Source organism: Triturus cristatus, chromosome 6 (assembly GCF_964204655.1).
Source record: "Triturus cristatus chromosome 6, aTriCri1.1, whole genome shotgun sequence".
Classification (NCBI taxonomy): domain Eukaryota; kingdom Metazoa; phylum Chordata; class Amphibia; order Caudata; family Salamandridae; genus Triturus; species Triturus cristatus.
In genome coordinates this window covers 737,389,765-737,405,775 of record NC_140589.1, presented here as the reverse complement: position 1 = coordinate 737,405,775, position 16,011 = coordinate 737,389,765, and the positions used below count along the sequence as shown (strand labels likewise).

The 16,011-nt window shown below is 44.7% G+C and overlaps 1 protein-coding gene across 4 annotated transcripts in view; it reads left to right on the top strand.

Annotated features, from left to right (window-relative positions):
* LOC146817800 (heat shock factor protein 2-like) overlaps positions 1-16,011 on the top strand; it is a 204,184-nt gene that overhangs the window by 37,881 nt on the left and 150,292 nt on the right. For all 4 annotated transcript variants that reach the window (XM_085611274.1, XM_085611270.1, XM_085611272.1 and 1 more), the window contains 3 exons: positions 1,817-1,941; positions 2,351-2,426; positions 4,465-4,511. In XM_085611274.1, the coding sequence (XP_085467400.1) occupies positions 1,817-1,941; positions 2,351-2,426; positions 4,465-4,511 (248 nt within the window). The remainder of the gene's footprint in view (positions 1-1,816; positions 1,942-2,350; positions 2,427-4,464; positions 4,512-16,011) is intronic.

The following is a 16,011-nucleotide window of genomic DNA, read 5'->3' as shown; positions in this document are numbered from 1 at the left end:
ACACAAAACAATGTATTCTCTTCAGAAAAATTTTATAAAACTTTTTTTTAAAGTATACATTTTGGAACAATGCATTTTATTCACAGGAAAAATAACAGCTGTCGAGCTTCATCAATAGTATGAGTATTATATTTTATAAAAACTGGCTTTAAAAATAGGCGATGAGGAACGTGTAATGCAGGACATATAAAAATTACGGGATTTAAAATTTTGAATGCCATTAATGCATAACCACAAATTCTTTCTTTAGCTGGTAAACTTTGCCAGACACCCATAATATATTTCCGTGGTAAAATATTCATTCTTAATAAGAGGAACAAGCATCTAATTCTGTAGTCTAAATTCCAATTTACGAATGGTTGGGATCTATTCAAAGTGTAAGTGCAACAATAAGATTATATCTTTCCTCTTTTAAACAAAGTTCAATATCATGCCAAGCACTAATGTTACTTGCCAGGTTTTTCAATAAGCATTTTAATTGCAAAATAGAACCTTTAAAACATTCTGTTGAATGTGAAACATTTTAAATGCGTAAGAAACAATTCTATAAAAGACATCATTTTCCCTATTCTTATTCCCTATTCTTACTGTTATTAAAAATGTCTCTGAAAATTAGATTCCTTAGGGTATTCTTTTCACTCCTAAGTAGACAGTGACACCAACGAAGCAATGCATCTAGCGCCTGCACAAACGTGCTAACCAACCAAGCTCCAGGCTGATGTCTTTGGGTAGCTGCAAGAGTGTGCAAGCTACACAGCTTACAAAGAAATAGACCCTCAATTGTATCCATAAAGACCCATTTTTTCCACTTTAATTATGTGAGTGGTATACAAAAGACTCAGAAGATCCTATGGAGTTATAAAATGGTCTAAGGCTGTATGCATGGAAAATAGCCTCACTTGAAAAATGTTGAATATTATCTTTTCATTTAAATGACTGGATAGAAAAATCCCAAAATATGGATAATTATTCAAAAATTGCAAGGTTTTATAATCAAATTCCCACTTAATCTTAATTTCCTTCATATATTTTTTGCTTTTGTAAATCAGAACTTTACTATTTGTAGTGTTAATTTTAAGAAAAATGAGAACTTGCAAACTGGTCTAGACGTATCAAGCATGGATATTGTATGGTCCCCTACTGTTGGTGCATCACACTTAAACTCAGATGTAGCTGGAGGCAAGTCCTACTTATATAAGGAAAATAGTAAGGGAGCCAACAGACAGTCCTGTTTAAGACCACTGTTGGTTTAATTCTGCGGTATGCCTATACTAAACAATTTCTTTTACACAGCATGTGTCTGTCTACACGATCGAATGCCATAGAGAAATCTATAAAAGCAGCATAAACATTGACCACAGATAATTACATATTTTTCCAAAATGAATTGTAAAACATGCCTATGTTATCCAGAGTGAAACAATTGTTTTGAATCCTTCTTGTTTCATAGGAATTATCTTTTTCTTGGTCACCCATTATTTTAAATGCTCAAGATGACTTTTAGCAAATATCTTCCCACCAGAATCGAGTAAGGTGAATCTTCCTACAATTATTCTGAAATTACGTGGGCCCTATTTATGCAACGGTACAATAATATTCCCAGTCCAAGATTCTGGAGTAACTGCTTAAGGATAGCAGTATCGAAACACGGGAGGTATTATTTTTTTACTAAACATTACAGATCAGCATAGCCCCTGGAATTTGGGAATCACAGGAGTGAGAACTCTTCTTTGATTTAAACTAGAGAATAACTTTTGAGTGTTATAATATCGCTTTCTCTTTGTTAACAATTACCGTATTATGCTTTCTTCTGCAGGTGCCATTAGCTCGCCTGGAAGATCGGACAAATGGACCAGAGGATGTACACAAAATCCTATCCCTCATCCAACAAGTTCAAGGGAGACAAGATGTTGTCGACTCCACAGTGGAATCTTTAAAGAGGTGCGTAAAACATGCATATGATGTGTTCTCCGAGAACTGCCATGGTCAACAATGACGATGGGTCTGATTTAGAGTTCGGAGGACAGGTTACATAGGGTATGATGCACTTTCAATATGGCGGACAGTCTGTCCATCACGTTATTGCCGCAGTAGCCCTCCCTCTGAATTTTACATCATGCCCTATGTCTTCTGCATGTTTTATCTCAAGTTTGATCTTGTCATCCTACAAGTTTCAATGCCTTCAATGTGGTGTCTTGATAAAGTAGAAAAATAAGAGCAACAAGCGGTTCTCACCTTAAAAATGTTCATCGCATCTCACGACTAATTCGTTCACCTGTGTTTTATGCTGTATTATTGTCCGTTTTAGGAACAGGCTCATGATTAACTACCTTCTACCTTTTATTCCCAGGGATAATGAGGCTCTGTGGAAGGAAGTCCTGGACCTGAGACAGAAACACTTCCAGCATCAGCAATTTTTTGCGACTGTAAGTCACTACAGCTTTTTATACTTGCCCTAATTGAAGTCGGCAATATATATCATAACATGCATGCATATTCCAAATTCATGCACATTTGATACTAAACCATTTTTTATAATGACTTTATGCTCTATACATATTAAATGATGGCTTCTACTACTAACTTTAAAAAAACAAAATTGTATTTTGACTTTGGCTAGTGTGCTATGGAAACATGGATCAAAATTACAAGTCATATTGATGCTATAAAGATGGTTAGCCCAAACTGATATAGATTATTTGTCAGTAAGACACAGTAGGTGAGCAACATTTTAGTTTTCAAGTAAAAAAGGACTTTTACCTGTGAAAAGACACAATTAAACTACCTACATGTTTCCTGCAGATGGTTCTTATGTAAACATGAGTCGGCTGTTGGACTTGTGTATCGCTATAGCAGTAGAGTAGCACATCACTCCCCGCTTAAGACCTTGTGAATTAACTTACCATGTGCCCCCAAACTCTTCTCCCTCCACTTAGCCTCCTTTTAGGTCATTATTGGCTTATTTTGGTTCTCCTGTCATCTCTTAGCTGCCAGCCTCCAAATGATTTGCTCCTACCCCTTCCTCAGACAATCAGTCTTGGGTTGCATTACTGGCTGTCTCTGTGGTATCTGCTACTGATTGGCCACACTCCGCAAATGCACAACCATGCAAAGTGTGAGATTAATTGCTTTCCATCCTACATTACAACAACAATCCAATATATAGCTAGACCATTTCTCTCTTCCAGTTCTGCTAAAAACCTCTAGGTTCTTAGTGATAGTGAAATAATGCTCTCCCCCATAGTCACCCCTCCGGCCAGTGACCCGCTCAGGCATCTAAAAATCTGCTCCCGCCTTATCTTCCACTATACTAAGACCCTGGTGAATGCTTTAGTGCTCAGTACACTAGAATAATGCTGCTGTTTCTCATGTAATGCTCCTTCCAACCCCTTGAAAAAGTACTCTACTTTGCCACCACACTACTCCTCTCCCAGTGCAGACAACAGAAAAGGCAGTTTATTTAACAGTGCACCTCATTTGCTATCCAGGGTCTTCAGATTTTCCAATGACCTTGCCATATATTCCTTTCTTTAAGCTGATCTCTTTTTAGGCCCTTCATCAGTAGGATCCTACCTGCAGTTAATACTGTCAGCAGTCAGAGCAGCAACATCCTCAGTCGAAAGATTAAACCATCCATATCCCACACAGCCTCACCTTGACTGGAAACTCAACGTAGACGTATTGGGCAATTTTATAACTTGTGGCAAACAGTATTGTCTTTAGCCACACAAAATTTACCTCGTAACTGCTCAAGGTTATGAGTTCTTTCCGAGAATGCCCGTGCACAGTGGTGACATATTGGGAATCTCACACTGCTGGGAATTCACAGACTATGTTGTTCTGCTTCCCCTTTTAGAAGCTTCTTTGTTATTACCTTATTGTTGATCTCCCATTGAAGTTTGGGCAACACAACCTATCACGAGAGTATCAGACGCTTCCGCTGTTTCATTTATTGTATTGTATTTCCTACAAATGTCATGGCAGCACCATACAGATATTTGTTAGCAAAATATAACAGTCTGAATTGTTTTCACTTTGTTCTGTTTTATTTTATAAACAAGACCAAATTTAAAAGCTGAACGTTAGGTGGTTCTATTTCCATTCGGCATGAAATACCTTAAGTGCTTTTTACTGATGCATCCAGTTGACTTTTCACTTGTGAAGTAACTTGTGTATCATGCCTTAGAATTTGTATAATCGATTTTTGAACTGCTCAAAGGCTTTCATGATTTTGATCATCGCCATTATTTCAGATGGGTCCTTAGTTTTCTTTATCACTTTATTTTTTGCTACAGCAGGCAGTAATTTGTATAGCTTTATCTGTACCAGCACAAAATGTGTTGAGTGTGCTAAGTTAGTGAGTTTAAAGTAAAATGAATAAACTGATTGTAAAATCTCTATCAACTGAAGATAGTGTAAGTATCGTATGATGTAACCTCTAAATTTCAAAATGTCGTTTTTCAGATGGCTCAATCACATTCCTTGGACCAAGTCTGTTTGCAACAAAATCAGTAAGTTCATATCTACTGTATGCGTAGTATCAAAACTCAGTCCCCAAAGTTGGCAGTACATATGTGTGTGGCCAGAGTACACTGATTCATATAGTAACATTGAAATATTGTTGGTTTCCACTAATCAGTAGAAACTGCACATTTGTGGACGACATAAACTTAGGATGGTACCAGACTGATTCCATGCACCGAGCGGAATATGTTGTTCCCTTAGACCAGCTTCATAGTGCCACCATAAGCCCCCCTAAACTAGACAAGGAGCAAACAGTTCTGGCAACCACTAAATGTGACAACCCTCTTTCGGCAGGAACCATGGTGGCAGACCTAGAGCCTTTCGCTCAGGCACTCGTGCTCTCGTTTGCTCAGAGAAATATACAAAGAATACACAAAGGGCCATTTTCAATGTTTATTGAACCAAAGTGATTCTTGTATAGAAAATATGTGCTGCAATGATCAATAAACAGAACCAGATCAAAGTCATAAGTGTCAGGACAGTGAACGGGATGAAGAGTTCCACCATCTTGCTGAGACAATGTAGATATGTAAGCATGTGTAACAGTATAACAATCTAGCATACTCTTAATATGCAAACCCTAACCTACGTCTAAGGGCATACATGTATGCCTGCCAAGAAACCCCCTACTGGATGATCCCATTACCTGGTAGGTAAGAATGTAGGTACCCATCTTGGTCACCAACTCGACACCACTCGTGGAGGTGTCAGTCAGCTGCTGGGCGAAAGCATCAACATGCTCGAAGTCAGCCGAAGTGTCTCCTCTGATTATACTCTGAAACAAAAGACTATATATAGAAAATGGCATCCTTGCCTTGGGCTGCGATTGTCATCAGGCTGCCCTCGTTTGTATTTCACAGATAGCTGTGTCGCTGTATAGATGTAAATAACAAACACATTTGCACAAGGCATGTGAGAGCCTTGTACACAATGCCAAGACAATGTGATAGTGTTCTTGCAAAGTTTATTCGTATTAGCAAGGTCCTTGTTTTCAAGAATCTAACCCAAGTGTCACAAATGTAAAAGTGTGTCAAAAGTCAATGTGGGAAAGTGAAGGCAGCTTTAGGAAAAAGCTTTGTACCTGTAAAACTGGCAACAGGTCTTACTAGGCTTAACTGGGACACATGACAATATGTATGATGACAAACATTTGTTTCTTTGAACTGTTAGTATTTGATAGAGACTTCTAGCCACATATTCCTTACCTTTGAATTTCCTCAAGCCGGATCTGGAAGATTTTTCATGAGCAGTACCCCTGCGCGCCGGTAGGCGTCATCGATTGGCTCCACGTGGCAGCATACCTGCTGTAAGTTACATCCTCGTCACCTTTATAGGCGCCACCTCCGCATTCTGACATCAGTTCTTTTATTTCCACGCCAGTCAGCGCTGATAGAGGAGAAGAGATACCCCTCTGTCAGTTTTTGACAGGAGTTTTGCAATATTTTGTCTACCTTTTATCAGGTTTTATCCTCCTGGTGTGTCGAGGATGTCATCGAGGAAGACCGGTTTCAATCCCTGTGGCGCCTGTCGCTGTGACATGCTGGTGACAGACCCACAGCTCATGTGTTTCTGGTGTCTGGAGTGCGACCACGACTCCTAGTCGTGCTCTGACTGCCGGGCCATGGCGCCTTAGGCTTTAAGGGAGCAGTCCCTGAAGCTGGTAGCGGCCCAGTAGTCAAGTCTTGACCAAGAGGAAGGTCTTGGAAGCATTCCAAGATTCCAAAGTCCTTTTCATCCCACTCAAAATTATCGGGGCATTCAGGTAAGAGGCACAAAAAAAAGTAAGTAGTTGAAGCGTGCTTTGACTTCTCCTCATCCGTTGGTCGACTTGGCGAAGGAACACCGGCGCTCGAGGCTTGGTTCCTCGGAATCTGCGCCAGGGCAGACTCTGCGTCGCTCCAGTTTTCTGGAAGCCGGAGCAACCCAGCTCAAATTAAGGATCTATTTTTGAGCAGCCCGACCCCTCTGGTGCACCTTCTGGCACTGCGGAGGTTGGAGGGGGCCCAATATGGTTCCACACCAGCAGCTCTGGCCTATGATGGACCCCCATTGATCCAGACTGGCTCCGGTCGTGCCACTCTGGCCTTCCCCTGTGCCGACCCGATTCTGCTCCCAGAATACCACTTGGAGCTGTGTCGACCTATGCCGATTCCAGCACTGACCGCACCCATACTCTAGGTTGGGAGGGGTCTCTGAACCCCTTAGAATACCAGCCTTATGATCAGGATATGGACTGGTGTGAGGAACTGGGTGATGCCAGCAGACTAGATACGTCTCCTGATACCGACATGCTTTCTCTCCCTAACATTGCTACAGAGGAGGAAGCTACATGGTGTGGAGGGCGGCTGCGGTCCTTGACCTTCAGTCGCCCATGGTGGAAGCCAAGACTGACATCTAGATGGGGGTGCTGTAATCGGGAGTCTCCACCTCTGCATTCCTACTCCTGTTAAACAAAGCCCTCATCAATGTCCTTCTGGGGACCTTGGCAAAACCCAGCACAGGGGCTCCTGTGAACGGGACAATTGCCCGCCACCCCGCTCCAGGGGACCCAAATTCCCTCACTCAACACCCTGCACCAGATAGCTTGGTGGTCAAGGCCTCCACTTTCCATGGCGCATTCCCTGGTTCTCCCCTGGACAGGGAATCGAAGAGAAAGAACAGCTTGGGAAAGAAAATGTTTTCCTCCACCCTTGCATTGCGGTCAGTGAACACTGCATGCTTATTAGGCTGCTACTCCCACACCCTGTGGGAAACGGTTGTGCAAGTGCTTCCACAGGTCCTGGAGGAGGCCCGGGCCATTCTCGCCCAAGCAGTTACAGATGGAAGAGACACAGCGACGTTCACTGTAAGCTGTGGCTTGGACATGACCGAGTCACGGGTTAGAGCGGTTTCGTCAAACGTGGCCCTCAGACGCCACATATGACTGATAATATCTTGCTTTTAGGGGGATGTCTAGGCTTCCCTTGTGGACATGCACCTCTCTCTTCGGAGACGAGGCAGACTCTGCCCTAGGGCACTTTAAGAACTTGCAGGCTACAGCCAAGTCCTTGGGCCTCTCGGCTGCCCCCCCACGTCTGCCTTTAACTCCTTTCGTGGCCACGGAAGGGGCTTTCAACTGCACACACCCTTTCCGAGCCATTCAAGCTTCCCAGCCTCTGTGTGGCCGAGGGTGCTGTTCCTACCGACCTCGTGGGTCGGGTAGCGTGCGCTTATGTCCAGCCACCACCCCGGCACCTGCAGCCTCCAAACCTTCCTAATCTTGCCATTTTAGATCATCGACGTCCAGTTGGTGGTGGGATCTGCTATCACCTCCACCGCTGGCAGTCCATAACATCGGACAGGTGGGTTTTGCAGATCAACTGAAGGGGCTACTCCCTCCCCTTCGAGATCACCCCTCCCTCCATGCCTCCATCTTCCGACCAGCTGAACATGAGCAGGGAATGTTCTCTCTGAAGCTGGGTGGGTGGCATCTTGAGGAGTGTAAGATCAAGTTGCCAGCAGTTTGTTTTCTAAAGAGTTCGGTGTTCACAGTCCATCCTTTAGTGTCAGTCTTACACCTAGGAAATGAATAGTATTCTGACTGTGTTGCATGGTAAATCTTATATTGATGTTGTTATTCATACTTTGTGAAACTGTTTAAAATCTATTTCATTGCCCTCCCAGGCAAAGAAAATGTCATTAATATACCTGAGCCATATCGCGGTAATGACGAAGCATTATACCAAACTATACAAATCTGGCTTGCGCAGGGACAAAAAACACATCAGAGCGGTCCAAGATTCAGTTTAATTACCCACATTGACTGTTGACCAGCATCTAGAATTAGACTCTCCATTAACAATGGATGAAGTTCGGGAAGCACTGACGGCGCTGGCTTCCGGGAAAACCCCGGGGCCAGACGGACACCAAACTGAATTCTTTAAGACCTATGCAGAAACCCTGGTGCCCCGACTGCACGCCTTATATACCTCGGCAATAGGTAGTATGACCCTACCATAATAACATAAAGTGTGGTGGAGGGTCCAAGGAATATTTATAGACCTCCCACGGATTATTTCCCCAATCAATACTGTCAAAAACATACAACTAATCCGGGGGTCTGCTACAACAACCACCTATCTGGGGAGTCTCTGAACATAAATGTCAAGAAGAGTACTACAGAAAGAAATTACAGAGTGAGAAGACCCTTATAAACAATCGGATTCCCATCACTCACCAAAGTGATCAGTTTCATCATCTGGGTATCCATCCTACCATCCACTGTACCTCTTGATCATAGAGTAATTCCTAGTGGATTGTATCTTGAAAGAGTCATGTAGGAGGAACAAAGAAACAAGAGAAACCAAACTCTCAAAACATATAGATGTGATCTCAAGTGGTGTATGGGAGTGATGAGTGCAGTGCAATGGTGTGAAAGTGGAATTTAAAAAAGTATTTACAAGCGAGAAAAACTTTTATTGAAATATCTATTGTAATCCTTACTAAAAACAGTGCAAAAAGCAGCTTTCAAACATAACTGCTTGTGGGTAAGGTCGACATGTTTCAGCCTTTTGGACTAGTGGTCCACGGCTTTCTTCAGGACCTGTCTATAAATGTTGTTGCTACTGCATTATTAAAAGGAGTGTCAAAACAGTGGAAACACAAATAAGAAAACAGTTGAAAATAAGGTTGGAATTAATACAACCTCGTGTGCCAAATACAAATCCTCCGTATCGACGGGATGCAGAGGGCACCTGTAAAAAAAGCACATATGTGTCTAAATTTCTTTTCATAAAGGAAAAAAAATGGGTATTCAAACTACACAGTGATACATTAGGCTTAAACAATGCCATACCATGGACTGCCCTACAAAAATAGTTGTGATCACATTGTGGTCTCATGGTCAGATCCGTAATGATTCCTCCTACTATTTACACTGGACAGTTGTTATAAGAAGGGGAATTATTGCTTTACTCTACATTGGTTTCAGGTAGTATAGGAACATCAAGCATAAGCAGTAAGGACAAAACATCACCCCACTGTTTTAAAATGCAAGTGTTTAGCTCATTGTTAGAGGTCATTGGTTTTAGGCTGCAACGTCGGACACAACGGGGTTTTTTATGCAAATATACTGGCGGACGTTATGGACTACAATTCCCTAGTCAGCCGACGTCATTGTGTAGTTCTAGATGGCCCCTATCAGCGTGTTCTAGATTTATTATACCTACAGCCGTGGGAGGCAATAGAGATTATACAGTGGCGCAAAAAACATTAAGTGAATGGGGATCACTGTCCCTCACTGGAAACGGTAGGAATATTCTCTCGTATTCGCCTTTTCACGGCGCCATCCTCAAGTCTGTCCTTTATTTGTTCTGATTGAGGCACTAGACAACTACTATTGAACTACAAGTTCCTTGTTTGGTGACGTCACTTGGTAGTTCATCAACGCCTCGCCCTGTACGTTTCCGATTCGATTGATAAGTGCAGAGAATTGAGCATTTATAGATTAGTGCACTACACCAATATACATGGCGACTATGGTCCTTCAGTGTCGGAATGCAGTTTATTACCAACACACTACATTTTACGACAGTGGCGACGTCACTTTGTAGTTCTGTGTGACGCAGATGTTGAGAGCCTTGGCCATCCTAACAGTTTTCAGCTGTGAGATTTCATGATATAAAAAAAGCCCGAACTTCCTGTCCGTTACCTCCACATCCAGCTCGGGTCGAGCTAGAGGCAACGACAGACAGGTGAGATCTCTTGTGCGGGCTGTTTTATCGGCATGTCCAAGACATTTTTTATGCATTTTTTATGCATTTTATATTCTTTCGTGGTTCACATATGTCTTTGTCCAACTAGTCCGGCTTATTCAATGCCAAGGAGGGATTGTTAATGGGCCTTCCAAGTTGATTTTACATTGAAGGAAGTGGGGCTAAGACTTCTAGTAAAGCCGGGAGCTTGGGAGCAGCATTCTGTTATGTTTGAAAGCTGCTTTTTGCACTGTTTTTAGTAAGGCTTACAATAGATATTTCAATAAAAGTTATTCTCTCTTGTAAATCCTTTTTTAAATTCCACTGTCACACCATTGCACTGCACTCATCACTCCCACACACCACTTGAGATCACATCTATATGTTTTGAGAGTTTGGTTTCTCTCGTTTCTTTGTTCCTCCTACATGACCCTTTCAAGATATAATCCACTAGGAATTCCTCTATGATCAAGAGGTACAGTGGATGGTAGGATGTATACCCAGATGATGATACTGATCACTTTGGTGAGTGATGGGAATCCGACTGTTTATAAGGGTCTTCTCACTCCGTAATTTCTTTCTGTAGTACTCTTCTTGACATTTATGTTCAGAGACTCCCCAGATAGGTGGTTGTTGTAGTATGACTCTACCCCCATCAATGTGCACAGCTAATGTGGTCTCCTTACTAAAGCCGGGCAAAGAACCATTGTCCCCTGGATCATACAGACCTCTAGCAATTTTAAATGCAGATTATAAAATATTAGCAAAGATCCTAGCGAACCGGTTGGCGCCGTGTATCCCTGCCCTGGTGTTCCCGGACCAGAGCGGGTTTGTTCCTGCTCGCAACAATGACCTCAATATCCATCGCTATTTTAGGGTACACCCTTTGAACTGGCCTCGCTCGGGTTGCCTGCTGCTCGACCTCGAGAGAGCTTTTGATTCCCTGCCTAAATGTGGCATAGGGCCTTACTTTCTCAACATGCTAAGGCTGCTATAAAAACGTCCGACGGTTCGGGTCAAGGCAGGACCTTAGATCTCAGATCCTATAAAAGTGGGGCGGGGGACTAAACAGGGCTGCCCGTTGTCCCCTCTTCTCTTCTCACTGGCAGTGGAGCCACTAGCGACTTACATCTGGGCCCATGTCGACATGGGTAACCCTCTAGGAGATGGCACTCACACAATTTCACTCTATGCGAATGATTTGTTGCTATATGTGAGAGATCTCCATGCCATTCCGGCATCACTAAACCTGGCACTAATAAGGTTCGCCAAAGCCTCAGGACTACATGTAAATGCAGCGAAATCCATTCTCTCTCCTTTCTTGATGACAGTGGCGGACCCGGGTTACACCCTTGTGGGGTCACAGTGCCGCGGTGCACTGGTGCGTTTAGATACTTGGGGGTACGGGTGTACCGTGACAGGGAGGACCTTTTTGAGGGGAACATCATCAGAGCCACCACTGCCATTCAGTCGCAGATGGGTTTCGGGTAGGATTTCCCTCACAAATATGGCGATTCTCCCTCGCCTCCTTTACTACTTCACTACCCTGTCTATTTACATTTCGCCCCCATTCTTTTGTAAGTGGGAAAGGACAATCCGGGATTTCATTTGGGGGGCGTTGAGACATAGGGAAACTATATTTGCCAACAGGTCAGGGAGTGCTGGCAGTACCCAATTTCGAACACTATTATCTAGCCGCACAACTGCAATGGGTAGCCAGATGCCTGTTTTCCCGGCACCTGACTGATAAAGCCTCTTTGCAACCTCCAATAACACACCACGCCCTGCTTAGTGCATTTCATCTGTGTGCAAAACCTGGGGACCTGGGGTCACTGTTGCCCAATATAGCATATAAATGCTACCGCAGATAATTATTTCTCACTAAAGGCACTATACCATACGCCCCAGCCATCCCCTAACTGGGTACGCCACGGGGCAGCACATACACCACAGCAGCTGAACAGCGTAGCTGGGACACGGCAAGTATTCAAGACACCGGGGAACTTTTTCTGGATGGCTCCCTCATCCTGTACTTGGAGCTTATATCTGATGTAAATATGCAGCCTGGTCAATTCCTATTACATCATGCACTCATATCCTCTCTATTTTCTAAGTGAGGCAATCTGGCCTCGGAACCGCCCATGCACCACACGATGCAATACCTGCATGTGATGGGGGATGGTGGACACCTGACACATTGGTTTGCGTCATCATTACGAGAGCACACAACACTTGACCTGACCCTCCCTGAGACAGCACTGGGAGGCCGATCTGGGTCATGCTTTCACGGATAAGGAGTGGGTAACTACTTCGGAGGGGCCGACGTAATGTACTTCGTTATCAACAATTCAAACAGATCCAATTCTTCATACTACACCAGGCATACCTCGCCCCGGGCCAGATTAATAAGTATTTTCACCTACCCGTTTACCGGACGCAGACATACTACATATGTTATGGCGTTGCCCTGCTCTAGGCGAGTACTGGTCTAGCATAGCTGCCACATTGGCCACCAGCACAGGACGCGACATTCCCTTCTGTTGGGAAACATACATTTTACACCTCTTTAGTAGAAGCAAGAAGAATAGGGCTTCCTCCCGATTTTTAGACCTGGGCCTGGTAACCGCGAAACGCTTGGTCACCAAAATATGGAAGTCCCCGATACCTCCCCACACAATAGCTTGGCAACAATTACTGCTTAACTGGGCTAGGGCAGAAGGGGTGGCTTTGCGTAGAGAAGCTCTGTTGGGGCTATGCAAGTTTCCCTTTGCTAGTAACTGGGACGCCGTAGTAGTAGCCTTGCAGGATCTAGTGGCAGTTGCGGTGGAAACACAGGGTGAGACACGACACCAGCCCATCCAACACTCAAGCTCAGCTGGCACACATGTTGAAGCCCAGGAGGGGTGAAACCCTACTGACATAGGCAAGGCATCGCCATCAAGAGATTTACTAGAAGCTATCACTGACAGGGTTCTCGCTGGATACCATACCAGGCAACAGGTCTCAGGCAATCTCCCTACCCCTGATTACTTTACTTTGTCCTCATTTTGTTGTAACCTACTCCCACAGTTTGTATGAGTGGGACAATCATGTTCAGTAGATAGGCACACTGGATACCGCAACATCTCACTAAAGTCATTTTACAATTATAATGATACTCGTTAAGTAATAATCTGTGCCTCCACAGCCTCAAGTTACTACTGTATCACTGTACTCTGTATCATGAGCTGCATTACCCTAATGCTTTAATGATGTATGATGCCACTGCACTGATGTACTTGTTCGGAATGTTTATGCAAAAAATGTCAATACAAAAGATTTTAACAAAAAAAAAAATATATATATATAAACCTGAGCCATATACTTATCTGTTCAGTCCATTTGGCTAGATCATTGCTCCAGAGCACCTGCTCCTCCCACCAGCCCCTCGTCATTGCTCCACGAGGACGTCATAGCTCTCTTGGCCAAGGGAACCATAGAGAGGGTCTTGGTGCCAGAAGTAGGCTGTGGTTGCTATTCCTGCTACTTTCCGGTCCCCAAGAAGGACAAGGGTCTTCATCCTATACTAGATCTCCGAACCCTTTACTACTTCCTCAAAAAGGAGAAGTTCAAGATGCTCACATTGGCTCATGTCTTGTCTTCTCTGGACCCAGGAGGCTGAATGGTAAAGCTGGACTTGCAGGTCGCCTCTTGGGTGTTCAACAAGGTGATGGTGGTGGTCGCAGCTCATCTGTGCAGGTCAGGGGTGCCAGTCTTCCCCCTATGTCAACGACTAGCTGCTAAAGGCGAACCTCCTGCATTCGCTGAGGTTCACTCTCAACGTGTTGGAGTCACACCTGACTCCCTCTCAGGCGCTCCTTCACATCTGAGCTGTTCTGGACTCAGTGTAGTTTTTAGGCTTACCCTCACAAGCAGCAAGTGCAGGATATTCAGGCTATGATACCAATGTTTCATCCTCGAACCTGGGTTTCGGTGAGACTGACTCTGGGGCTGCTGGGCCTCATGGCCTCCTGCAGTTAGCTGGTGAGGCAGGCCAGATGGCATGTTTGTGCTCTGCAGTGGGACCTAAAGTTCCAGTGGGCACAGTATCACGGGAATCTCTCCGACATGGTCCAGATGAGGAAACTGCAAAGGACTTGCAGTGGTGGCTCAACCACGATTGAGTCAGAAGCAGACCCCTCTCCCTTCCCCAACCAGATCTCACAGTAGTTACAGATGCGTCACTCCTGGGATGGGGCAGACTCCTGAGGTGGAGATCAGAGGACTCTTAGCTCCTGTGGAATCTGGAATCCACATCTATATGCTGTAGCTTCATGCAATCCGACTAGCATTGAAAGCCTTTCTACCCTCCATTAAGTGAAGGCTGGTGCAGGTGTTCACGGACAACACCATCGCCTTGTGGTACTGCAAAAAAAAGAGTGCGGGTGGGGCTGTGGACCCTCTGTCAAGAGGCCATGCATCTCTGGACATGGCTGAAACAACAGGGCATATCCCTGTTGGTTAAACACCTGGCAGGTTCCCTGAACACCACAGCAGACTAACTCAGCCCTCGATACCTAGCGGATCACAAATGGCGCCTCCACCCAGAGGTGGCGCAAGGTCTCTTTCAGCAGTGGGAAGAGCCTTGGTTAGATCTGTTCGCCTCCTCTGACAACGCGAAATGTCAGCAGTTAGTGCACTGGACTTTCCAAGGCGGCTCTCGCTGGGATACACTTTTTGTCTCGAGTGGAGCTCAGGTCTCCTGTACGCCTTTCTGTCCATACCACTCCTGCCCAGAGTTCTCAAGAAGATCAGGAATGACCCTGCCCAAGTCATCCTCGTAGCTCCAGACTGAGCTTCTGGTATTCTGAGCTTCTGAACATGAGCGTCGATCCTCTAATCAGGCTGCCCCTTTGGGAACATCTTCTGTCACAGCAGAAGGGAAGGGCTCTCCACCGAACCTGTCAACTCTCCTCCTTGTTGCATGGAGATTGGGTGGCAGCAGTTGATAGCTTTCGACCTTCCTCCTGAAGTCTGCAATGTTATTCTGGCAGCCAGACTTTCCTCTACCAAGACGGTATACGCCTGTCATTGGAAGAGATTTGTATCATATTGTACAGAAAAGTCAATTGACCCACTTTCTGCCTCCCTGTCTGATATTTTGCTTTTTATTCTTACCCTTCCTTGCCCAGCAGGGCTCTGCTTTGTGCACTTTTAAGGGTTATCTTTCTGCTCTGCCTGCCTTCTTGCGGCTTCCTGACTAAACCTCTTAATGTAAGTCCCCTATTGTAAATTGATTTTTGAAGGGCCTTGAACATTTGTTTGTTCCTTTTTCTTTTATTATGTCTCAGTGGGACCTTAATTTGACCCTCACATTGTTGATGTGTGCTCCTTTCAAGGCCTCTTCACAACCACCCCCTCTGGCTGCTCACGATTAAAACAGCCTTCCTCGTGGCAGTTACATGTACCCTGTGGGTGAGCGAGCTGCAGGCTTTATCTTCCAAGCCTCCATTCTTATCAGTTTATCCGGACTTGCCTGCCGAAAGTGGCAACACCGTATCATGTGAGCCAGTCTGTCAACTTGCCCACTATCTACCTGCAAGACACCTGGACTTCTCCTCACTTGCACTTGTGCCCCCCCCTTGCATCCGTCGCCGCCACGGCGGGGGAAGCTCCTTATCCTACATCGCCACCAAGACCTGGAACAAACTGCCCCTCCACCTCCCAACAGCACCCTCCCTGCCGGTTTTCAGAAAGAAGCTCAAGACCTGGCTTT